Source organism: Sturnira hondurensis, unplaced genomic scaffold, assembly GCF_014824575.4.
Source record: "Sturnira hondurensis isolate 20B ecotype Veracruz unplaced genomic scaffold, ASM1482457v3 Scaffold0008729, whole genome shotgun sequence".
Taxonomy (NCBI): Eukaryota; Metazoa; Chordata; class Mammalia; order Chiroptera; family Phyllostomidae; genus Sturnira; species Sturnira hondurensis.
In genome coordinates this window covers 406,668-433,425 of record NW_028081360.1, presented here as the reverse complement: position 1 = coordinate 433,425, position 26,758 = coordinate 406,668, and the positions used below count along the sequence as shown (strand labels likewise).

The 26,758-nt window shown below is 38.1% G+C and overlaps 1 protein-coding gene across 1 annotated transcript; it reads left to right on the top strand.

The window, feature by feature from the left end:
* Nucleotides 1–26,017, top strand: LOC118993414 (acyl-coenzyme A synthetase ACSM4, mitochondrial). The gene is made up of 14 exons (XM_037055793.1): nt 1–174; nt 4,853–5,104; nt 7,325–7,535; nt 10,914–11,121; nt 16,017–16,160; nt 16,917–17,073; nt 18,820–18,899; nt 20,320–20,443; nt 21,120–21,200; nt 21,335–21,436; nt 22,123–22,250; nt 22,343–22,442; nt 24,243–24,362; nt 25,604–26,017. Exons 2-14 carry the CDS (start codon nt 4,904–4,906, stop codon nt 25,688–25,690), a joined length of 1,743 nt encoding a protein of 580 aa, XP_036911688.1. The 5' UTR covers nt 1–174; nt 4,853–4,903; the 3' UTR covers nt 25,691–26,017.
* Nucleotides 26,018–26,758: the final 741 nt, after the last annotated feature.

Here is a 26,758-nt window from a genome sequence, read left to right as displayed (position 1 = left end):
CGATAAACCTCCCTGGGGATTATGACCCTCCTGACTGCACACTGGAGACCTGAGGCTCTGAGGTATGGGTGCTATGAAAAGAATGGAAGGAAGGAACCAATTTCCTGGCAGATTCACAGCTGAGTCTTTGTGAAGGAGCTGAAGGTCTTTCTGCACCCATAACACCATTTTCTGGTAAGGAAAAAATGCATGTAGTAACATGGAAGTGATTCTAGTGAATGAGAAGTTGTAAGAGTGTATTTAAATCTACAGAGCAGCAATAGGCGGAGAGTCACATTGCCTTGTCATAATTAGATAACTGAAGACAACCCTGGATAAATGTCCCTTTGACAGGAAAATTCATTGTTCTACTTTATGAGCATTGGAGAAATGTAGCAAAAACCTGTGACTGTTTCCTTGGATTGGCTTTGGACACAACAAATGTGGTCTGGCATTTGTGCTGCTTGCTACATGAATGGCTTTTGGTAAATTACTCACTTCTCAGGGCCTCAGTCACCTTATACATAAAATAAAATACTGGCCTCAAAGGGCTGTGCAGAGAATTAAACAAGATTTCACACAAAAATAATGCAGTTCTGAGTGTACACCAATTGTTCAAATGTCTTTTCACTGTTAAGGTTTCCCTTAAAATTAACTCTGGAAATCACTGAGACTTTAGAAATCACCTAATTCAACTCTCACTTCTACAGCTACTTTTGGAAGATATTTTGTTTCCATAAACATATATGGAAATAGAGAAAGAGATTTCTATTAAGATAATTTTGTGATCTAAAATGGTTAGTGATCATCAGATTTAACCTTAGAATAATATGGACTTCCCATAAAATCCCAAACCAGGAAATGATTATTTAAAGCAAAAGGATTACTCTTGAGAGTTTTGTGATCTCCTTTAAAAGCCTATCTGTATGAATAGGCCTTTCAGAAAATCAAAAGTACACCAAAGAGATAAAAAGGAAAGTTGCCAGCAAAAATAAATAAATAAGTTAAATTGAAAAATCCTACTCTGTGATATTTTGGGTTTTATTTTATTATTAAAGATTGTGTTTGCATATGCAAAACCCATTTCACGTAACACAGAAAATGCTGAACATATATTCAGATTATACCAGTTTGTAAAATTTTAGTATGTTTTGTATAAAAGTGTTTTTCTTTATGGAGACTGGAAGTAAACACAGAAATATACAAGTGTGATATACAAACTGTAAAACAGATACTATAATATTTCCTTTTATTTTAATGTTATTTAGCTTTATTATGGATTTCTTCTTTGTCAAAAACATTTGATACTATAGTATTGTGCATTTGAAAGTAGTGTGTTAGCCGATACACAGGCCAACCCAGGGGCCTATACATATCAAGCAATTTACCAAACTACCTTCATTGCCATGAAAATTATGTGTTATAATTTGCCAGCCCAACAAGCCAGTTTTCTTTGCTTTTCTTTCCTTTCCTTCTCTTTGCATTCATTCATTCATTGTTTATGCTATTACAGTTGTTACTGCTTTTTCTCCCTTTCCCCACTTCCACCCAGCCTCACACCTTCCTCTCCCTAAGTCAGTCCCCATGTCGTTTATGTCCACGTGTTGTACATAAATGTTCTTTGGTTAATCCCTTCACCATCTTTCAGCCTGTCCCCTCACCTCCCCTCTGGCAGCTGTCAGTTCCATGTATCTATGCTTTGTTTCTATTTTATTAGTTAGTTTATTGTGATAATTCTATTCCACACATAAGGAACATAATGTGGTATCTGTCTTTCACTGACTGGCTTAATTCAGTTAGCATAATTTTCTCCATGTCCATCCATACTGTTGCAAAATGTAAGAGTTCCTTATTATTTTACTGCTGCATAGTATTCCATTATGTAAATGCACCACAGCTTTTTTATCCACTCTTCTACTGATGGGCACTTAGACTGTTTCCAGATCTTGGCTTGTAAATAGCACTGCTATGAACATAGAGGTGCATATATAGTTTTTGCATTGGTGTTTTGGGATCCTTAGGATATATTCCCAGAAGTTAAATATTTTTCTTTTTACATATTGGGATACTCTAGTTCTTTTCTTTGCAGTACCTGACCCCTACCTTCATTTTCTGAGATCTGGCAACTCCTACTATTATATTATGAATTTTTAAATGCACAGTTTTGTATGGTTCTGGAAACTGATAAACTTTTATAAACATATAAATAAACATAAAAATACTGTTTATGACAGCACATAGAGTAGTTTTACCATACCAAAGTTAATTTTTGTGCATGCTTTAAAAATATACACTGGGATGTATAGAAATGCAACTATCCATACATTTTTACACACAAGTTTGTACAGATAGAGTGTTTTTGTAAATGACTGTATTTTATAACACAATCATGTAATATACAGAACTGTAAGTAGAGAATTTGCAAAATGAAATAAAGAACTGCATGCTTATTTTTTTAAACTTTAGTTTTAGATATGTGGTATGTTAATTTGATGATTTATTGAGAGATAAAAAAAATTGTCCATGGAGGTATAGGAAATAAGAAATATTCGAGAAAATTCTTTTTTTTTTTTAATTTGGAGAAGATGGAGGGGAGATTTGTATTAGAAACCATCTGCTGTATTCCCTGAATTATTCTTCTTAGGAAGCAAGAATGTCCCAGGTGCTCCAAGTCTTGAGAGTCTTTCCAATTCAGCCAAGAAAGGTCAAAATTATGAAGATGAGGGCTAGAATGCTTCAGACTGATGAGACCTGAGTTCAGCCTCAAAAGCCTGGAGCACAGTGAAAAGACACTTATGATAAAGGCAAAAATAAGATAAGCCACCAAGATGTTAGTGTCTGCAGTCCAATGCCTTTTCTAGTTTTTGTGTATGTTGAGTAACTAAAGAATTCTTCCCTAAAGAGTTTTGAGGATTGATTTTGAATGAGCAGGAATCCTAGACATGTACCAAGCATTGTGCTGAGGTGCCCACTTAAAACCACAATGAGCTAATGAAGAAAGTATTAGCATTACTCTCTTTGCACAAATGAAACGACACTTGAAAATATTAAGCAGTTTGGCAAAGGTCATCAAGAGAGGCAAGTGTGGATGCAAGACGTGTGTGATATATGTATGTGCATGTGTGTGAATGCGTATATTTAGGAGGAAGGTGAAATCTCACTTTCAGGAGTGTCATGGGCATGTCCCTCTACTGACTTTCTCCTCTCCTCCAGCTCCTCTATACTCTTGATGCCTCCACCCTAATTCCAGCAAATGGCCCAGCTAAGGCATTATCCCTCTTCTTTTTATCTTGATATAATAGAGGTCAAAGCCAGTGGTATTGCCAAAAACTTGCATTTGCATGAAATGGGCTCCTCCCATGTTGCTCTAAATGTCATTAGAGCAGCAAAGATGGCTTGGCAAAGAAAAAAAAATCATCAGCCTTTGTTCTTCTTATTTGTTCTCACCATGCTGAAGACTCAGACACCCTTTGTACCTGCACATTTTTCCATTTCATGCAAACCAGATAAGTAGGACTCCAGGGAAAAAGGCTGAGGGAGTACACCACCACCAGGAAACATTTATTGAAGAAGACAATACAAGGAGGTAGCAGAGGTTAGTAAACAAAACCATATAGGTTCAAACCTTGCCTCTGCCATCATGAGATGGATAACCTTGAGAAAGTTACTTAAATCAACATGGGCCTCAGTTTCCCCAACTGTAAAATGGAGATAACAATACCACTGGACTCACAAGCTTGCGATAATGTGAAATGCTCTCAAGAACGTGCAGTTTCTGGTCCACAACAAGCATTTAGTAAACAACAGCTTTTATTCTTGAAGAAGCTCTGTGAGACATGTCCAGTGCTAAGGATGCAGTACATAGCCTCTACCCACACAGTCTAGGTAGGTTAGAGGGACAGGGCATATATGTTAAAAACAATAATTAATGATTCAAGATAGACAATTGCTACATGAGTAGTATTTATGCAAATTATGGAAACTCAAAAGAAGAAAAAATCTTAAAATTAGAAAAAATGTTAGATTACAATTGACAATTGTAAAGAAAAGTGACTTTGCCAGTGTCACGAACCTAGTTTTAAATGAGCTGGGAGTAAAGGTCAGGTCTCCTGCTTCATACTATCAGACTATTTCATGAAACTATGCCAAATAATACCAATGAAAACAATCTTAACAATAGCATTAGTTAACAACTTAAAGGCGCTTTTTATATGGTATGCATTTTATATGCATTATCTTAACAAATCCTCATAATAATCCTAAGAGGGAGGTATACTTTCCCCATTTTACAGATGAGAAAATTGAGGCATAGGAGGGATAAATAATTTTTCCAAAGTCTTACAACATGAAAGGAGCTTAGCCAGGACTAGATCAAGGTTTCTAACTAGTTATAATGGAGGCAGGTAGGGTAGCCAAAAGCAAGGAGAATGGCAGACCTAATCTCAGTGGTGGAAATGGACATTTATGAAAATTGAATGAGCTGCTTTTACTAGAAGAGGAAATTCAGGTAGAGGAAGGAGTAAGCAAAAACACTTCAGAGTACAAGGCAGACAGAAGGGAGCCTTGAATGTTAATCCACACAGCAAATACTTCATCTATTGTTTATTTGGACAGAAGCTAGAGTCAGAAGATGGGCTTGACAATTCTATGGTTGCAAAGATTTTTTAAGGCTATCTGCTTCCAGACAGAATGAAGAGAGAGAGCCCAGAGGCAGGGAGGCTGGTCAGTGGCTAACTGCTGCAGCTCTAAAGAAGGATGGAGTGTTTTTCAGCTGTTTCTCAACTTCTCAGGGGCACACAGCCTCAAGTCCACTTCCCAGTATCACCACAGGCATTGGAAGAGAGTAACACTTCCCACCCATCTCTCCCCACAGGCTGTGTTGTACTTCCACATCTGTGCCAGACAACAACTCCCTTTGGGAAACATGAAGATGTTTTCTCTCTACCAGGCGTTCAGATTCATCTGGCTGGTCAAGCCAGCCGGCCGGCACTTTCACAGATATCACCAGCTTCAGGTGCCACTGACTATTGCTGACTTTGAAGCCATCAATCGCTGTGAGAGACCATTGCCTAAGAACTTTAACTTTGCAGGAGATGTGCTGGACCAGTGGTCCCAAAAGGAGAAGGTATAAGACAATTGGCTTCCAGGTGCTTGGTGTAACTTCCCTTTCCTTGTTCTGGGGTCCACTGGTCATTCTCAATTCAATTCTTGATTTCCTTTTTTTCCCAACTGCCCTATTCTCTCCCCAGGGAAGATATTTGAGGCTTAGCTATACATGGGTGTCTTTCTCCAAAGCCTCCACAACCCCCTTCAACATGGTTACTCAGTCATGCCTCTTTTCCTTCATTTTTTCGAAGTTCTTTGCTCTCCACTCATTTGTTTGAGCTTGTCACAGGCTTATCCAAAAAAAAAAAAAAAAACCAGTAATCTGAGCTTTGGTTTTGTGAATAGTTTTCACTGGAGTAATCAGAAGAGAATTAGAGGTTGAGAAGAACAAAGCAACAATCCTTACAGGGTATCTGCAATGTAACATTTACTTAAAAAGAAAATATGTTTAATCACCACCATATTGGAAATCAGTACCACCTGCTAAAAAGTTTACTGAGAAATAAGTATATTGAAAACACAGTATATTGAAAACTCAGGTCAAGGTCTGTGCTTCCTGACCCCCACATGATGACAAACACTAAGCTGAACACTTTACCTAATAGTGCCTACCAAACACACTGCAAGAACCTGTGATTCAGAAAATTGTGTTAAGCCCTGGCTGACATGGTTCAGTGGATTGAGTGCGGGCCTGCGAACCACATGATCGCAGTTCGATTCCCAGTCAGGGCACATGCCTGGGTTGCGGGCCAGTTCCCAGCAGGGGACACATGAGAGGCAACCATACATTGATATTTCTCTCCTTCTCTCCTTCTCTTCCCTTATAAAGATAAATAAATAAAATCTTTAAAAAAGAGAGAGAAAATTGTGTTAAGTACTACATATACAAGGTATGAAACAATGCCAAGTCAGTACCTCCTTTTAGAAGGAAAATTTTTTCTTTCAATCCACTAAATTTTAACGCCACTCTAACACTTGCTAAACTCTTTTGAACAGAGAGAGTAGGTAAAATATAATAATCTGTAGATAAAATTTAGTGGCATACTGTGTTTTCAATATACTTATTTCTCAGTAAACTTTTTAGCAGGTGGTACTGATTTCCAATATGGTGGTGATTAAACACATTTTCTTTTTAAGTAAATGTACACAAGTAGAAGTGAGTTGATGTAAATAAAAATACAAAGAACAATAGCACAAATGTAAATAGATTTGACAAACATTAGTGATGCTCAAATGACTAAAGATTGAGAAACATTGACCTATATTATTTCATCAAATCCCATCACCACACAGGTGTTGCAGATTGCTTGCTGTAAGCTAAGCTACTTTCAAGGGTACCTGAGCCAATCCCTGACCTTATGGAGCTCATGTCTGTAGGGAAAGGATGCATCTGTGATACAAGAAAGTAAAGTGGAGTCCCTGGGAATGTGAACACGATGCTGCAGAACACAGAGAAGTCAATGGGCAAAGAGGAGGCTAAGAAAGGCTTCACAGAGGGTGATGTGGAAGTTGGGCTTTGAAGTCTTTTCCAACCAGGGAAGGTAAAATGAGCACTCCAGATAGGAGAAGGACTAGGGAGTAATAAGGAATAGGGAGTATACATTCCCCCCAGGCAATGTATACAGTAAGGAGTTTGCACCACAGATCACTTGCTTTATAAAAGCATGGGTGATAAATTTCCTCCAGAAATCAAGCAATCATGCTGATGCCTATTCCCACCCCCATGGCCCTCCACCCTGCTCTCTGTTATCTATGAAACTCACACTCTCAACCTTTTGGGTGTGAATACCCAAAAGTTCCTAATCAACCTTGGACATCCATTAGGGTTATTTGGATTTTGTAAAATTTAACTTAAACAAGGAAGAACTTTATTGGAAATATGTGGGAGAGCTCAAAAATTGGGTGGGAAGCTGGCACTGTCAGCCCCGGCAAGGACAGAAGCTAGGCCATCTCCCTGAGGATGCATAAGCACCAAGAGCTGATAGGTCCAGGAGATATCTGATTGGCCTTATTTGGATCACATGCCCACCCACTTGTCAGAGAAGGGAGAGCACTCAGGTGTGATGTTTCACCAAAACTGCATTCAATAGGAGAGGAGTAGTTCCTTCAAAGACAATCAGGAGTGCTGTTACTTGTATCCATAGGCACAGGTACTGAAAGGAAGCAATGGTAGATGTCCCATCTACTTGGTGACCAGTCACATAAGCCTTCTCCTCTCTTTCCATGTGCCTGTGGCCAGACAGGAGAGAGACCAGCCAACCCAGCCCTCTGGTGGGTGAATGGCAAAGGAAGCGAGGTGAAATGGACCTTTGGAGAACTGGGCATCTTGTCCCGAAAGGCTGCCAATGTGCTCACTGAGCCCTGTGGCCTAAAGAGAGGAGACAGAGTGGCCATCATTCTGCCCCGAATCCCTGAGTGGTGGCTGGTCAACGTGGCTTGTATGCGAACAGGTCAGTGTCCATATTTAACTTTTGTAAATCAGGCAGAAACAGAGAGAAGCCAAAAGTTGAGATTTTCTTAGTTCTTAGTTCTGACTAGAAGCTATGCTTACAAAGGACAGCAAAATCAGAGTTGAAATTAAGAGCAATCATAATGTAATAATAATTTTAAAACTACCTTAAAATGTAGATAGTATTGTGATGCTCATTTTTCAAAAGAGGAAATTGAGGTTCAGAGAGGTTAAGAAACTTGCCAAAAGTCATACAGCTCGAAAGCTATGCAGTTGGGATTTAAGCACTGAGTTCTGTAAAATCAAGTATGGGTACCAACACCTTTTTGCAAAGCTAGATTGCGATGTGTTTATCCAGGCGATACAGCAATTACTTCTCTTCATGTATTTGGATTCTCCCTTATATGAAAATACAAAAGGAAGTAAAAGCATTTTAGAATGCAAGAACTTATAAAAATGTGACTGTGGACCCAGTTGGAAAACCTCCACCTCCTCCCAGACAAAAAGATGAATATACTCACTGACACATTTTTCTCCCAAAGTAGTAATTTATAATGGACCCCCAATTTCCAAAGGATTCTTTTCTTCTCTGGCACAGAGGTCAGCAAAAGCCATGACCTACAGATTGGCCATCTATTTTTGTAAATAAAGTTTTAAGGTTTTATTGGAATACAACCAGGCTTACTCATTGACAAATTGCTTGTGGCGCTTTTTGTTCTATAACAGTGGGATTGTTAATCGAGACACAGATGGTATGACCCAGAAAGCCCAAAATATTTACCATCTGGCCCCTTACAGGAAAAGTTTGCCAAACCCTATTCTAGAATACAACAAAAATGTTCATAAAATAAAAAATAAGTAAGAATATACTTCTGTAGAAAACACAAAGATATCTATTGCAATAGGGTCAAAAATAGAAAAAATGGAAATAACTATATAAAGATGATCAAATAAATTATAACTTTCCCAAGAATAAAGTTTAGTGGAGGTGTGTTTATTGCTAATTGAAATTATGATGCTTCAATTTGATGGTTATCATTAAAAGATAATTATAAGGCTATTACAATGGTGTTAATAATGCTCTTACTGCCCATGTTAAATCAAAACAGCAACATATAAAATTTATTTCACATTCACTATAAAAAGGAATTTGCTAGTATAAAACCAACTTGGAGTTGGAAAGAATTAAAGGTAGTTTATTTGTCATAAAAATGTATTTAATACTACTTAACATGATTTATGCAATTTATGAAATGTGAAGATTAAAAAAACACAAGCGGAATAGTCAAAACCATTCAATTAATTAGATGTTAAGCAAGCAGCTGAGGAATATTTTCTAATTCCAAATTATTAAGGCTGCTGAGTGAATATGGAGATGCTTGTACCATATGGCAAAATATTTTGCTTTTGCTATAAAGTCCATGTAGTCTACAATCCAACAGAAGACAATCTCCTCTTTTACCTCCAAGCCAGCTGCCTATCCATTGAACCCATTCATGCCACAAATCTACCAATGGTCCTAATAATTTCTGAGCTAATAAGAACAAGTGGTTTGCAAAATAAATAATCTTATATTTTTATATTGAGTGAACAATTTGAGATCCTCTAAGGTGTTTTCTTAGTTAACTTCCTCATCATCACATATTTATTTGTTTTATCAAGAAAGAATAATATCTAAGATCTTTTAAAATATATTTTATAAATAAAGTTTCCCTCCTAGGAATTCAACTTTGCATCTTCCTATTTAGTTGACTTTAGGGTACTTACCAAGAAATAAGGTTCTGATATACAGTACAGGCCTTGGGAGTCTCAGATATGTATCTTTGAACACTGGTTCTGCCACTTACTGGCTTTGAGAACTGTGGACAAGTTGTTATCTATACACTGGGATTAATTTCAAGTGAGATACCAGGCACATAATATATGCTCCATAGATGGTAGCAGGTCTCTACATACATCCTGCTTTCTTCCTGTTGATTCACTTTAGAAAGAACAAACCATCTTCCATATAACTCTCATATCTCTCTTCTCACAAAGAACTGGCACTGTAAAATCAAGCCTGCTTCAGGCCAGTGTTTTAGATGAAGTGAGGAAGTGAAATAAACTCAGAATCACCTTAGTAAGCAGTGTAGGAACACTATGAGGGCACCAGACCACTAGGAAGACCTGGGTTTGAGAGCAGATTCTGCCACTCACCAGCTGTGAGCTGACCTCACAGTCCATCAAATGGCAGCAACTGCATGGACCCAAAGGGCTGCTTAGAACAGTGTTCTTCAGGCTTTTTTGGCTTCATGATCCATCAATAAAAATATCTGGGATATACATCCTCTCATCTAGATAGTTATTTATATTGTTCTATACTAATATAACATGCATATTATAAATTATGTACAAAAATGAGATAAAAAGTGATGCAGACCCCGGCTTGTGGGGTCCACCACATTGTGGATGGGTTACGAGAAATTCACATGGACTACCGAGTCCTGTGGAGGAAAAGGGTGAGAGCATAGTTTTTTCTCTCAAGGGGAACCTTTGAGAGAAAGGTTACCTTTTACAGAGAACAAATGAGCCAATGCTGCTAATCACATCATAGAAGAAGGATATTTGCAAATGCAAAGGGAAAAGTGGTTGAACTGATTACATTCATCCTTGGATGGTTTAGCATGGATTTTAGGAAGTTACAGTAGGCACTTGTTGCCTGAATTCAGGGTGAGGGAGTTTTAGCAAAAGCAAGTCTCAAAGTGGCCTAGGTACAATGCAGGCCTGATTTCCTGTGGGAGAACCTATCCGTGGGCATGGATCCTGTGCATCTCCAAGTGGGAGCTGGGCCCATGCCACACTGAATGGTCTCCTATAAACAAGAATTCAATATTTTAACATTTTTTAAATTTTTTTCTCACCCCCTGTGAATTATCTTGCAAAAGTCACTTTGGAGGCCACTGGGTCAAAAGTGTTCATAAAAATGTTATAAGCTATAAAGAGCTATTTAAGTGTTAAATAATGATTAAAATGTTTCACAAAAATGTTACATAATAATAGCTCAGCATTATAATGCCTCCTATATGCCAGACACTATTATTTTCCCCATTATATTTTACAGATAAGGAAAGGAAGCCACAGAGAGATCAAGTAACATGCTCAAGGTCACAAAGCTAGTAAGTTATAAGGACAGCTTTAGGCACAAGGACTGTCAGACTCTGAACACAGCTCTAAGTATCTCCCAGCAATCAGGGTCCCATGGGCCATCCCTGGGAACCAAGGCAGGGTTGGCTGAAGACTAGACTGCACAGCTCTTCCTAGCCCAGGCATAAAGCCTAAGTCATCAGTCTTACCTAGGGAACAACAGTTTTTTTAGCTCAGGGTCCTCTCTCCTCTCTAGGGCTTATCTTCATGCCAGGAACAACACAGCTGACTTCAAAAGACATCCTCTATAGGCTGAAAGCATCCAAGGCCAAGTGCCTCGTTGTCAGTGAGGAGGTGGCCCCAGCAGTAGAGTCCATCACATCAGAGTGTCCTGATTTGAAGACCAAGCTCCTGGTGTCTCCACACAGCCGTAAGGGGTGGCTCAGCTTTCAGGAGTTATTTCAGTGAGTATTTCCCCTGCCCCGTGTCAGAAGCAGAAATAACACCACAGCCATGTCTCAGATTACCCTTGCTTCCATGGACTCAGCAATATGGGCTGATCTGGAATCCTTCCCAGAAAAGAATCACCTAATGAAAGGTTTTAAGAACAGAAGGAAGGACTGCAGCTCTGCTTCCACTGCCCTATGTCCCACCTCGTCCTGTGGTGAGCACCCTGCCTGGTAGTTTCTAACTTGTGGACCACTCTCCTTGCCTTGACTCCCTCTGGTCACCCATTTATTCCTCAAACATGCCCTACTTCAGGGCCTTTGCACCTGCTGTTTCTCTGCCTGGAATGCTCTTCCCTAATCCTTCCCATCAGATTTCAGCTTGAATGTTTTCCTTTAGTGAGGCTGTCCACGGCCACCACATCTATAGCAGAATTCCAGCCACTCTGGACTTTGAGTGCTGTTGTTTTATTCATAGCCCCAATACTATCTGAATATATGTCCAATCACTTGTTCCTTATTTATTGGTTTTCTCCTATACCACAGAGATTGGCAAATTAGGGCCCGTGGGCCAATTCTGGCAAGGCACCTGCTTTATGAGTAAAGTTTTATTGGAACACAGCCACATCCACTTGTTTACATATTGTCTATGGCTGCTTTTATCTTACAAGAGATGAGTTGAATAGATGCAAGAGATATCTCAAGGCCCACAAAGTCTATGATATTGACTATCTGGTCCACTACAGAAAAAGTTTGCTAGTCCCTGTCCTAGATTGTAAGCTCCAAAAAAGCAGAGGCACTGCTTGTTTAATGGCTCACTCTCTCCCCAGTCCCTACCATGAAGCTGGTGCTTTAAAAATATTTACCAAAGAATCAACAAAACAGATCACTTAACCTCAGTTTTCTTTGTATGTAAAATGGGGATGATTATTCTGCATATATCAAGGAGTAATGCAATATAAAATCAGCTAATATGTGAGAAAGTGTTTCCTAAATTGTAAAAAAGAAAGGAAAATGCTACTAAATGGTATGATCCTTCAAATATCTGTTAAGTAGCTTATGTTTCTTTAAAAAATCTCCTAGAGAAGTTTATAGAAAAAAATCCATGAAATCCCTGTTGAATAATAGAGCGATTTTCTTTGTGGGAAAAAAATTTTATCCTACTAATTAATATAAACCAAACCCTACTGGCCAATATCAAAATTCTTTCCCAAGGGCCACGCCAGTAAATCCTGTTTGTGTCTTTTATAAACTATGTAACTTTGCATAGGTCAAGTAGCATCTCTGAGACTCTGTATCTTCTCCATAAAATGCCAATAAAGACAGCATCTCCCTCATGGAGTACAGAAGAACCACGTGTGATAACGCATGGGAAGGGCTTAGCAATGATGCCTGGCACAGAGTGTTAAGAGTAATTATAATTACTATCATTATTATTTTAAAGTTAATAAAGTCCTTTAGCAGTGCAGTAGTTCCCTAAGGTAGTGATATCCAGATTATTTGAGTATGCATCTTGATTAGTAAAATATTTTACCATGCTCCCCTGACACATGTGTATTTACTGATTTATAAATTACATCATGTGCTTTTGTACATTGCACTGATATAGAAAATAAACATTTTAAAGGATTAACAAAGGAATACATATACTTTGCAGTTCTGTTTTCTTCCCTCTCCCAGTTGTTCTGCATACTCCCTGGGCAGCAAGCATCCCTTGTCAGAGACTGCTCCTCCAGCATTCTGCTGGGTCCCCAAGAAACCTTAAAGGCACCACAAAATTGACAAAAGAAAGGGGTCTTTGAATTCATGTGAATTTCAAATTAAAATTTATACATTCAGGGAGGATATTTTAAAGATAAACAGAATCCTTACTTCAAAAGAACTTTGGAGTATCCTAACTCCAAAAGTACCATGGACTGTTTCTCTAAAAACTAAGGAAAGGAGAGTTGTCATTGTCAACAGTTGGCCAGTGCTTCAGAAATCCACAAACAGCAAGAATCAGGTCTAATCAGGTTAGAGTTAATCTTCTACTCAAGGAGTTCATTTTAAGACCTCTCAACCTTCTGCCTCTCAAGGATAGAAGTCCATGAACACTTTCCAGAATATTTATAATAGGATGTAGAGAATGACAAAATTGTGGGCCAGAATGATGTTTCTCCCTTCCTATCCTAGTAAAAAAGACCCTTCCCTGTGTATCTAAAACCCTGAATTCTGGTCTTGAGTGAACTGGAACGGCATGAGCAGAGATATGGAAGCAAAAACATCCTAAGGCATGCAGGAGATGGACAGTTAAGGAGTCACAGTGGAAGCCAGAGTATAGCTTCTCATATAAAGACCCCACATGCATGCTAAATCTTTAATTTAAACTACAATCGAAGAAAGCCATGATGAATTTTAAGAAGGGGAGTGTTAAGGTCAGTTCTGAATTTTAAATAGATTTCTCTGAGAGCTGTATAGAAAATTAAATTTAGAAGAACCAAACTTGAATCAGGGAGACCATCTTGGAGTCTAATGTAGGGCAGAAAAAATGAGGGTCTAAATCTGGGCTCTGTTGAATGGGATGGAGGGAAGGAGGCACACTAAAGAAGTGACAAGACTCAGAGATTGATTGGACATTGAGGATGAAGGAAGGAGTTGAGCTGATCTGCTTTTTAACTTGGGTGACTGAGTGGATGGCTACCATTAGCTGGAGAAAGAGTACAAAGTTGGACATATTGAGATTGAGGGGTCTACAAACACCCAAATATCTAGCAAGTGGTAGATATGAGTCTCAGACTCAAGTAGATAAAGACAATTCTGAAAGCCATAAACATTTAATCAGTTCTGAAAAATGCAGAAAGACATAACTCAAATATCACATGAAAAAGAGAAGTCAGATAATGGAGTCACTGCTTGAAAATCTCCTTGCCACTCACAGCTTGTAATATCTTTCTTTTAGTAAAAGAAAAAATGAAAAAGTATTATAACTAAAGGTTTCTATACAGGTTTGAGAAGCATTCAAAATAGGAAGTATTTTTTTGTTTTCACAGGTATCAGACACTGTGAAGAAATTCTCTTATCTACCACCTAACACATACCATCTTCACTCTATTTATATATTGAATCAATACAATGGAAGAGGCAAATTAGCAAGAAATACTGCATTAATAGTTCATAAAACTACTTTTGACAATATAGCATAAGTTTATATAGTTAATGCTCACTGTTTCACAGTTTCAAAGATAATTTTACTTATTTGTCATCAAGATTAACTAAAATAATGTCCTTTACCCTATTTCCTACAACCTAGGAAGTTAAAACTATTATATAAGAGTCTCAAAAATTTTGGAGCATTTTATCAGTTATCCACTGAGTAACAAAACATCCCAAAACTTAGTGGTGTAAAACAACAATCATTTTATTTGCTAATGACTCTGTGGGTTAGAATGTTCAGAACAGTCTGAACATTTTTATGCAATAGCTATGTGTTCCTCCCAGTGAAAGTGGGAGGAAAAAAATCTCTTGAAGCCTAGGCTGAAGAATCACAGAACTTCTGCCACACTCTACTGGTCCAACTAACTCACAATGCCAGCCCAGTTTTAAGAGAAGAGGACATGCTTGTACAAGGATGGAAGGGATTGTTGGAAGTCTCTATGCAAACAGCATTACACAGGGCTAAGGGTTAGAATGCTCTTGGATTTGGCAATAGGAGACATAAGCAAAAGTGGCTTAAACAAGACAAAAATTCTATTATACCACAAATAAGAAGTACAGAGGTGGAATGAGAGTTGGTTAATTCAGTGGGTCGATGAAGTTAGCAAGAATCCAGATTCATTCATCTTTCCATCATGCCACCTCAGATGTGTCTGCTAATTCCTCTCATGATCCTAGTATGGCTGTATAGTTCCAGACACCATGCACTTTCACAGCAATATCCAAAAGCCAGAGAACAAAATGGATGGGATAGAGGAAGGCAGCATCCTTTCCTCCTGACTTTTTCTAGAGCAAGGAAACATTTCCCATTCTCACTGACCATAAATGCATGCATAAACCAGATTGGTTTAGATTAATCAAGATTAATTTTTGACTTCCCACTCCCAACCTCCAAGATCTATATAGGGAAGTTTCCCCATCTGAAGCACATGGCTACAAGATACCTGAACAAAATCAGAAGTTTATTGATTCAAGGAGAAAGGAAGGGATGCTATTTGGTAAGCAACTAACTGTGTCTGCTGGTGATATTGAAGATATTAAATAAAAAGTATTAAAAACATTAATTCAAATGCCAAAAGGTCTTCCTTTAAATCATAAAAGCTCCTGAAATGTAATAATAATTTACAAAGATTCAAACTGTTTAAAAATTCATAGATTAAAAAGGCACTTAGAAAAAGTGTTTAAATAAGTAAAACATACCTCTTTTTAAAATTGAAAGTGATTTTAGCTATCCCTTTGGCCTATGAGGAAATAGAGCTTAAAAAGAGAGAGTTAGCCCTGACTAGTGTTGCTCATTTGGTTGGGCATCATCCCACAAAGTGAAAGGTCATCAGTTTGATTCCTGGTCAGGGCATAAGCCTGGATTGTGGGTGCTGCCTCCTGTAAGGATGTATATGAGAGGCAATGTTGTTTCTCTCTCCCATTGATGTTTTTCGCCCTCTCTTACTTCTGCTTTTTCCCTCTCTCTAAAAATAAATAAATAAAAATCTTTTGAGAAAGAGAGGAGAAGTGAGCTGTTAAAACTTAGCACTAGGCTAAACTGAGCTGTTAAAAGTCACTCTAGGATTTCATGAGGAAATTCCTCTCAGGGAGTCTTTGGATTAGGTTCTGTTCTATTAGCCATCTTTGGTGTCAAGAGAGCATAAGTAGCAGAACAAAAGAAACACCAGTTGAACTGATCTTCCATCTTCAGCCCCCATTTGGCGGTCTATATTTTACAGGTCTGCCTCTGCAGAGCACACCTGTGTGGAGACAGAAAGTCAAGAGCCAATGGCTATTTATTTCACCAGTGGGACCACAGGTTCTCCTAAGATGGCCCAGCACTCTCAGAGCAGCCTTGGAATTGGGTATACCCTCTGTGGAAGGTAGGGAGCAAAACTCCCTGTTTTGGTTAAATTCTTTCCTGAGCTGTTAATATGTGTATCTAGCCATCTAGTTAACACCTCCACTTGCATCACTACCAGACATCTCCCATGCAACATCTAGAAAACAACTCTTGACGCCCCCTCCCAGCTTTAGCTCAGTACATGGCACAAGCTTACTACTGATCAAGCAAGAACTTGGGAATCGACCTTAAACAAATCCCCATGAGAGTATCTCTGGCTCCTTCTCTTCACTACCAGGTAGATTCATGTACCCTGAAAGATGGTCTTCCTGGATATCCCCAAACTATCACATTACCTTGTTTTATTTTCCTCATAGCACTTATCACTATTTAAAATTATATCAATTTACATATTAATTCACTTTATTGTGTGCTTGTTCACTCTCTAGTACCTTAAAATAAGAGCATGGATCTTTTGGTCTATGTTGCTCACTATCCTAGGTAGAACAGTGCGTAGCATAATATTTGCTCAATAAATATTTGTTGCATCAATGGACAAACTCAGAAAATTATGCCAAACCCAGCTTCCCACTCCACTCTCAGACTACCTAGGATTCTGAAAAAAGTTTTCTAACAAAAGTGGGAAGTAGAATCACTCATGCTGCTTTGGGACTTCCTTTGACCCTGTTCTGTAGCCATTGAGGTTCCAGCCAATCCTCAAAGGCACCAGTTTGATTGCTTTCCTGGTTGTTTTGTTTTGTTTTTGTCTATCTGTTGCTTCCTCCATATTGTTTAGGTATTGGCTAGATCTGAAGTCGTCAGATATCATATGGAATATGTCCGACACTGGCTGGATCAAGGCTGCCATTGGCAGTATGTTTTCTTCCTGGCTTCAGGGAGCCTGTATCTTTGTGCATCAGATGGCCCGGTTTGACACTAATACCTTCCTAGATGTAAGTCATAACTTCTGGCTATTTCTCTCTCTTGTCTCCCCGCAAACCACAGAGAGATGAATCCTTAGAACACAGGACTTCTTGGGCTTATGGAAATCATTCCTTTTTAAGACCTAGAGTCTTCAGGTCTTTTGAATGTACATGTGCTTCAAATTGTTAAGGATTTGCTAATGTTGCTATATCTGTACCTGCTGAAGAGTCTCGTTCTAAATAACAAAGTAGAAGTCTCCAGTCTAAACAAATCTGATTAGTGAAACAAGACAATAACTGATAAATCTGAAACCCTGTGTGGAGGAAACTGAAGGTGGAGTCACCTTTCTGCCAGAGCAGCTCATTCTTCCCATGAGAAGCTTTGTTAATTCTCAGAACTCAACATTGTTCTTGAAACCAAGCATGCTCTTCCTTCTCAGCCAAAGACAGCTAGATATCTAATGGCTCCAATTTAGCCTTTAGAAAAATGGGATTCAGTCCAATTATTTTCAACTGTGCAACACCAATTAAGTTTAACAAAATACATATCATTAAATAAACACTACACTTGTCTGTCCATAAAAGCTATCCTCACCCTGTTATTTTGTTAAATGGCTGGAAAAGATAGATGGCTTGACAACTTAACAGAAATGTCAGGTAACATAAGAACTGGAATCTCTACATCAGGTTTGCAAAGTTCCCTAAAGTAGATGAATTAACACCGTATTTTCAAAATGTACATTTGTAAAACAAGTATACTTTTATAAAATATGTAATATTTTATACCTAATTTTTTATTTTAAGGTACCTCTTAATATTGCATTTGCTATTACATTAGGTAAGAGATATTAACATTAACATTAGACTGTTAATATCAATATATTCATGTAATGATATATTCTTATATTATTAATCTTATTTAATATAACATTAAATAAGATATTAGAATAAGAATACTATTTTACAAAATAATGTGCATTTTAAGTACTATAAAATGTTTATGGTTTCACACTGTTCTTAGTTATAGACGCTACACTAATTAAGAATAGTTGGGATGTAGGGAGCAAATACACACAGTTGAAATGCTTGTTTACAGATCAAGAGTTACACTTGACCTATGATAATCCAGGCAACCTAGACATACAGTTTTAGAATGATCTCTCATATGCTTAAATTTAATATACACTGTTGATTCATTATGTAATATAGTAGAACCTGTCTAGAAAAAAGAGCTCTAAAACGTTATTTCTCCAGATTTAAGATGCCTTTGATTTTAAAGACTTAGAAGCTTAATGAGTCCTGCCAATCTTAATAAGAGGCCCAAAAATGCCTTACTTATGCATTTCATCAATCCACTCAAAAGGACTAAAGTCTTTTATAGAAACAGTGTTTGAAAAGTTTTGGTAGATTCACTTATAGATCCAGAGTCAGTACTATCCAGTAGTCAGTACTTCAAACTTCCACCATGATAGGTAATTTGCAGCCCCAAAGTAGAATAAACCAGTTAAAACTTAAGGGTGGCTCTCAAATTCAACAATTCACTTTTTGTTAAATTTGACTGTGTACGTCTAATACTGTAATACATACATATTCCTTCCAATATTGAAAATTCCCAGTAGACATACAGTCACTGGTGACAACTAATAAGTATTTGCTTTCTTATCCCTATGAGATGGGTACATGTTAAAATGAAAGAGAATCTGGGGTTGTAGACATCAATTCTAGTCATGGTCTTTAATGAGCCACTTTTGACACCTGTGTCTTTCCATCATACAGACGCTTACCACTTACCCCATCACGATCCTGTGCAGTGCTCCCACTGTGTACCGGATGCTTGTGCAAAAAGACCTAAAGAGGTACATGGGCAGAAATCTTCATTTGAACTATAAACAAAAGCTATACTGGGAGCAAATAATTCTGTGCCCTGAGGGGCTGTCCTGTGCATTTTATGATTTTGAGCAGCAATGTATCTATTAGATGCCAGTAACACCTCCCTCTCCACCAGATGTGATGATCAAAAATGTCTCCAGGTATTTGCTAAAGTCTCCAGGGATGGGGAAGGAGGCAAAATTGCTCCCCAGTTCAAGAATAACAGGGATAGCTTCTGAACATTTTCCAGGGAAAACCTAAGTCCTACAGTCCCAGAACTCCCACCACCTCCCACCCCACAAAAAACAAGCATAATGCATTTATACTGCCCTGAAGAGAAACTAATGAAGTCTTATAATTTGAAGATTCTATTCAATTTGGCCAAGTCACCTGAATATCCAGTGCAGTTGCAATGTATGTTTAAGTAATATACACTGAATACATGAGGACAGAAAGAAGAAACAGTTTAAATAGTGAGTGCAGGCTCACCCACCCTCTGTTCCCCCAAAGTGTGGACACCCAACAGGGAGAGCACTATGAGAGAATAAAGCAGATATGAATCTTCTCTCATCCTAGTCAGTGTCAATTCCTTTGTAGCCCTCAAATGTGAGCACCCTGGTCACATTTCAAGAGTAATTCAAGGGCTACTCAAAGGTTATTTTGAATAGGCAGTATTCGTGCCCTACCACACCCTTTGATTCAGTTAGGACCTCATTGTACCAGAGTAAGGCTGTTCCAAACTTTCTCACCTGAGGCCTGTGGTTAAAAATTCAAGCTCCAAAGTCAAAAAGGCAAGACTCTGCTACTTACTAACAGTGTGACTTTGGACATTCAAGATGACCTTGATAAACTTCCCTTAACTCTATCCATGAGGATTAAGAGCACCTCTTGGGGTTATGGTGAGAATTCAGTGTAAGCAGAGTGCTTGGTGAGGCACCTCACAAGTGCCAAGTGCAAAGGACAGAGTATCCAGCTCAGCCCTTTAATGTAAGGCCTTGGGAAAGTTCTTTAAATTCTCTCAGTTTCAGTTTTCTCACCTGTAAAGTAGGGTTTATGAGGATTATGAGAATGCTCCTAAAGCCTTTACAACATAGTAAATGCTCAACTAATTAATAATATATAACTTATAAGTGCTTAATATCATTATTAATATTTTCTCCTACATTTTCTCCTTTTTAATAACCTGCTAAAATATAAGGTCTGTCAGGAAACTCTGTTTTAATCACTATCATGCCTGGAACATCTGACAAGATTGGACGTGCTCAACAAATATTTCTTAAGTAACCTAACCCTCCTGAGACTTTCCTCTCCTAACTCATTTGCTTGTTGCTACAACATCCCAATTATCTTGTAATGAAAGCCACTCAGATTTCTTCCCTAAAGACCCATGCAACTCTGTCTCTCAAGGTATAAATTCAAGAAGCTGCGGCACTGCTTGACAGGAGGGGAGCCGCTCAACCCAGAGGTGCGGGAACAGTGGAAGGGGCAGACTGGGCTGGAACTGTACGAGGGCTATGGACAGACGGAAGTGGTATGTTTAATGGACAAAGCCTTTTAACCCCAGGACTGTCAACTGAGCCCCGCAAGTGTCTCCATCATGCTCTAAATGTTTAGGGAGCTTCTCAGGATACTTTACCTTGCCAGTAGTTACCAAAACCTCTGAACTACCTAATTAGGTTTTGCTGGAGGGGAATTATGACTATTCCTTACAGTCTTCCCATTTCCTCCCCACACAGGAGGAGTTTCAGAGAGGTTTGGGATTGGAGAGGTTAAGAATTGTGCAGCTCATCTTTCCATCACACTGGGAAGGACCCCAGAGAGCCCCAGTAAGGAATTTATTCCAAGGTGCACTTAATGGCACCCTTGGCCTACAAGAGTGATCTTCAAAGTGTGGGTCTCAAGCCAGCAGTATTAGCAGCCTGTGGAAATTTGGTAGGGATACAGATTTTCAGAACCTTCCTCCCCAGGCCTACTGAATTAGAAACTCTTGGATAGGGCCCAACAATTTATTTTAACAATATTCCAGGTTATTCTGATAAACATTCAAGTTTGAGAACCACTGGTCTAAAATATTTCAGAATATGAGCATATGAGCTTGCATACTGAAAAAATTGGTCAAAACTGAATCCTAAGTTTCACTGTCATAATATAAATGGCTACTAAATATGAATGTTTATATACTTATATGAAACATGCCCTCCCAATAGGGAATAATTTGTGCCAATCAGAAAGGACAAGAAATTAAACCAGGCTCGATGGGGAAGGGAGTACTACCCTATGATGTCCAGGTGGGTAACACATGCCTGGCTCAATAAAGAATGTTTTATATAGTTTTCTGCTATTCATCATATAAATATTCATAATCCATTTTCATTTTGTGAAAAGGAAATTTTAAAAGCCTACATTGTTTCTTTCATTTTAGGTTATAGATGAAAATGGCAACATCCTTCCACCTGGCAAAGAAGGAGAAATTGCCCTCAGACTACAGTCTACACGGCCCTTCTGCTTCTTCTCAGAATATGTGGTACAAGAATGTAGAATGTGCTATTTATACTTTAATGAAAAATGTGGTATAGGAAGTCACACAGACTTGAGTCCAAATTTCATACCCATCATGTTTTGCTCTGTAACCTTGGGCAAGTCACACCATCCAAGTCTATCTCCTCAATTGTGAAAAAGAGATATCTTCTACCTCCTAAGAGTTTCGTAAAGGTTAAATTCTATGTTAGAAACCGGTTGCAGTGGTTGTCCTCACACCTGGGCAGGCTCCTGGGGAGAGGGTGTTATATAAAGCACTAGAAGTGAAAGATTTACTTTTTATTATACTCTCAGGCCTTTTGTTTTCTATACTAGGAATTGCCTTTAAAAAACCAATTTCTTTTAGAAATAGAATGTGCAATGTACTAGTCACTTTATGGGTGCCATACCCCTTTTCCCCCCTTTTTTTTAGATCCTCACCTGAGGATATATTTACTGATTTTTTTTTGAGAGAGGAAGGGAGAAATGTTGATGTGAGAAACATCAATTGCCTCCCTCCCATATGTATGACCAGCGATCAAATCCACCTTGGTATGTGCCCTAACTGGGAATCAAACCCATAAGCTTTTGGTGTATGGATGATGCTTCAGCCAACTGAGCCACCCAGCAAAGGCCATACCCCTTTTTCTGTTCTGGCCAAATTAATCCCCAATGTCATCTTTTGATTTCTAGGACAACCCAGATAAAACTGCAGCGACGATAAAAGGGAATTTTTATGTGACTGGAGACAGAGGAGTGATGGACAGCGATGGGTATTTCTGGTTTGTCGGCAGAGCTGATGATGTCATCATTTCCTCTGGGTTTGTACATTAACCACTGCTAGAAAGTAACAACTTGCCAAAAGAGATTTCTGACTTGGTGGTGTAGTGATCGAATACCTCTTTTCTTCTAGCTACCGTATTGGACCATTTGAAGTTGAGAGTGCACTGATTGAGCACCCAGCAGTTGTTGAATCGGCTGTTGTCAGCAGTCCAGACCCAATCAGAGGAGAGGTAGCATGAATGTCACCAATTAAAATAGCTATTTTATATTTTCAAGTTCTGTCCATGTGGCCACTCTAAAGAGTAAATCAAGAGTAGTCATATAATTCTCATTATGAGGCATACATGTGGTAAAAAAGTACATTGGCAATCAACTTTACACATGAATTGTATCCCGAAGGGGATGTAATAGGATTACTTTGGTGACAAGTAACAAAAATTCAACTCAAACTAACCTAAGTTTACAAAAAAGAAATGTATTGTTTCACCCATAAGTGAGGTCTACAGGTACAGCTACATCCAAGGGTTCACACGAAGTTGGCAAAACTTAGTCTCTCCATTTACTAGCTCTTCTGTTATGTTCCCTCCATTTGGAAGGCTATTCCTACTTCACAGCAACCAATTCCAGATGTGCACAGCTTCACAACCCCAGAGAAGACAGCTTTCTTTCCAAGTTTCAAGCAATTCCCAGAATGGCATTTGCCTATCTTGGATCACATCTCTAACCAATGTGGTCTGGGGAATGCTATATGCCGACTGTCCAGAAATGGGTCATATACTGGTCACTGGAAGTAGGAGTCAATGTCAATTCTGCCAGAGAGAAGTTAGGGCTATCCTCCATAGGAAAGTCAGGGTACTCTTACAAAAGAAAAAAAAAAGGCTAACACATACTACATAAGCAAAAACTGCAGTTATTATTGTATATACTATTAGCATGAACTAAGAATGTATTTTCTCAGAGAAACAATGCAAATAGGAGACTGTGACCATGTTGCCAAACAAGTCCCACAAACCTCCTCAGGACTGATGAAATGAAATTTGGGGAATGAGAACAATACCTTACCTCTAAATACAGCATGGAAGGAAAAGATCCCTTTCCTCATGGAAGTCCCTACAGACCTCAGCAAGTGGAAAAATTACAAAACCAATTTGCCTATCAGTACCTTCCCACATCTCTCTCCCCTGTCCTCTCATACACCAGTGACCCTCTGCAGTGACCCCGTGGATCCCACACTCAAACATCCTGTACCACTTCCCTGCTCAATTGGAGTCCATTCTCCAAAATATTTTTCTCCTGCCACCATCTTCTCATTCTCTCAATATAACTGATTTCAGCTAAACATCAAAAGTAAACACAAATTAGAATCAACATATGAATAATTTAAACTATACTCGCTAACCTCAATAATTATCTAACTGATGGGTTTTAAATAGCATTACAAAGAGAAGCAAAAAATATCAGGCAAGATGTTTCTCTTCTCTCTCTCTCTCTCAAATCAATAACCATATCCTTGAGTGAGTATTAAAAAGAAAAAAGAAAGACCTTTCAAAGGTGGATCGATCCTTCCTGAGGTTCCATCTCCCATCATACACAATCCTCCTTTAGGCCTCCTCAAACCCCTTTCAAACCTCACATTCCCTAGCACCTCCATTTGTCACCCTACTACATGCTCCTAACAGTACAGGTTTGATGGAGTAAGTGGTCAGCTGCAAGCCAAGGACAGCCTATGTAATAAAAAGGATGAGTCAGATTGAAATGTTAAATATATATGCAACATATATATAAAACAACCCTCAGCTTTATTGATACACTACACTCCTCACACTCACAAGCCACCATCTGCAATTAGATCTCAAAATCTCAACTTGTACCCACCAACATTTTGTTCAGAGATTCAGAAGTGATCAATGGCCATTTGCATTCATCATTTAAGTTATTAACAAATCATGAGTACCTGCATTCAGCATTGGTTCCCAACTCTTGTGTTTGAAAAACAAATGTATCAAGATAAATTCACTCTTCTCCTACAGGTAGTGAAAGCTTTTATTGTCTTATCTGCACCCTTTAAATCATCCAACCCAGAGAAATTAACTCTTGAACTTCAGGATCATGTGAAAAAATCAACTGCACCTTACAAATATCCAAGAAAGGCAAGTATTTTGCCCAAAAATAAGTGTATGTGACCAAACCAGGGCCTAAGCTAGTAAGTACAATATATAGATTTTATTAGCTTTTGAATTTAGGTTGGCTCATTCTGTACAGATTATATATTTCAACTTTTTAGCTATAAGAATTTTGCTTTAAAATATTTTGTATTAGGATATTACAAATACCTGATAAACCAGAAGTTTTGATCAACTCTGTAAAACTGAGTAACTATTACAAGAGGCCTCACAGGACTAAATCAGACCACCTGAGAAAAACAATGGTGGCAAACTGCTTTTAAAGACAGTACATGATTTATCTACCATAGTACTCTTAGGCCATAAGATGCTTATAACTTCAAAGTGCAGGCCCTTAAGTTTCAAGAGACCAAATTTAAGGCTCAGGATGAAAATATCTAAACTGTTAAATCTTTCCTGAAACATTCTTCAAAGGGGGATTTAAAAATAATTCTATACACAGGATTTAATAATTCTATTCTGTGTATAGAATTATTTAAGAATAATTCTATAATTATTTAATAATTCTATTTAAGAATAATTATTTAAGAATAATTCTATACAGAGAGATGGCACTGCAATGTCCTCGCAGTCCAAGAATCCTACTGGTTGATAATGATGAAAATCCCATTTCAACTGGCATCATTTTGGCAAACAGGTAGTCAATATCAACCTATGAACTAGTTACATTTTCTCCATTAAATTCACTCAGTGACCAGTTGATTCTCAGAGAAGTGTGAGGTTATTTTACAATATAGTTTAGTCTTATCTTGAGGGAGTGTAGGTCAAAGCATAAGAAAATAGTGTATAATTAAAATTATCTCTAAATCTCCTGCAGAACCTGCAGAACCCAGTTTTTAAAATAAAGCTCAAAACCCTAGAATTAACAATACTCTGAGCATTTAGATAAGGCCTCTATTTGCCTGGAGCAGTCGAGGCCTAGGTCTAGTTTAAACTGGAAGAAAGCAATGGAGTAAAAGATTACATTCTTCTAGCAAAGCATGAGTGAATGGGCACTTAAAAAAAACATAATGAAGCACCACTGTCATCCTTACTATATAAACAAAAGTTTCTGGTACCCTCCAAATTCAATGAGCTTAGGCTCAGACAACCCCCATACTCTAAGTAAAACTAACGACATAACTTCATGAATACTTTCTACTATTGTACTGACAGTGTAATAAGTCAAAATGGAATCAAGTGTCTCATAATATGTTTTTGTTAATTAGGTGGAATTTGTTGAAAACCTCCCAAAGACAATCACTGGAAAAATTAAACGCAACATTTTGAGAGACCACGAATGGGGACGAACATAGCCTGATAGGAAACTGAGTCATGAAGAACTTACGGAGTCATTTTCTTTTAGTCTGTTTTCTGATAATTCAGTGACAACTCTCTTAAAATGTTTCAGATTTCTCCTGATTGAAAACTCAACTGAGTTTGTGTTTTATACTTAGCCAAAAAATAAATAAAAATAAAAAAATACTTGGGAAAAAAATTGTTATAATGACTAAACTGACAAAGGCAATGATTGTCTTGCAGGGTTTAAAATTGCAGGGGTCAAATGACTGACTGTAAAATCACAGTGGACAATGAATTTGTTTTGTGCCTGATTAATTCAAAATAAAGATTAGAAGTATTCTTCTGGAAATGTTCGAGACAGAATTCTGCTTAACATGTTTATATATTACTAATTCATGTTTTAAAACATTTTATTTTTTTAATTTTATTTTTTTAATATATTTTATTGATTATACCATTATAGTTGTTCTATTCCCCTCCCTCATTCCGCTCTACCTGCACACCCCCTCCCCCACCATTCTCCCCACCTTAGTTTATAACCACGTGTTTCAAGTTCTTTAGATTCTGGATTTCCCCTACTATTCCTGCCCTCCCCCCTATCTATTTTCTACCTACTGTCTATGCTATTTTCTGTACCTTCTCCCCCCTTCTCCTCCTCTCACGCCCCTGTTGTTAACCCTCCATGTGTTCTTCTTTTCTATAGTTCCACTCCTGATCTAGCTGTCCTTTTGGTTTGCTTTTGTTTTAGTGTGGTTGTTAATAATTGTGAGTTTGCTGTCCTTTCACTGTTAATATTTTTCATCTTCTTTTTCTTATATAAGTCCCTTTAGCATTTCATATAATAAGGGCTTGGTTATGATGAACTCCTTGAACTTGACCTTATCTTAGAAGCACTTTATCTGTCCTTCCATTCTAAATGAAAGCTTTGCTGGATAAAGCAATCTTGGCTGTAGGTCTTTGGATTTCATGACTTGGAATACTTCTTTCCAGCCCCTTCTTGCCTGTAAGGTCTCTTTTGAGAAATCAGCTGACAGTCTGATGGGCACTCCTTTATAGGTGACTGTCCCCTTATCCCTTGCTGC

Coding starts and splice junctions, on each gene's coding strand:
- LOC118993414 (XM_037055793.1), top strand. CDS start 4,904: ATGAAGATGTTTTCTCTCTACCAGGCGTTCAGATTCATCTGGCTGGTC. Junction 17,074..18,819: donor ACACTAATACCTTCCTAGAT/GTAAGTCATAAC, acceptor TCCATCATACAG/ACGCTTACCACTTACCCCAT. Junction 21,437..22,122: donor GCTTCTTCTCAGAATATGTG/GTACAAGAATGT, acceptor TTTGATTTCTAG/GACAACCCAGATAAAACTGC.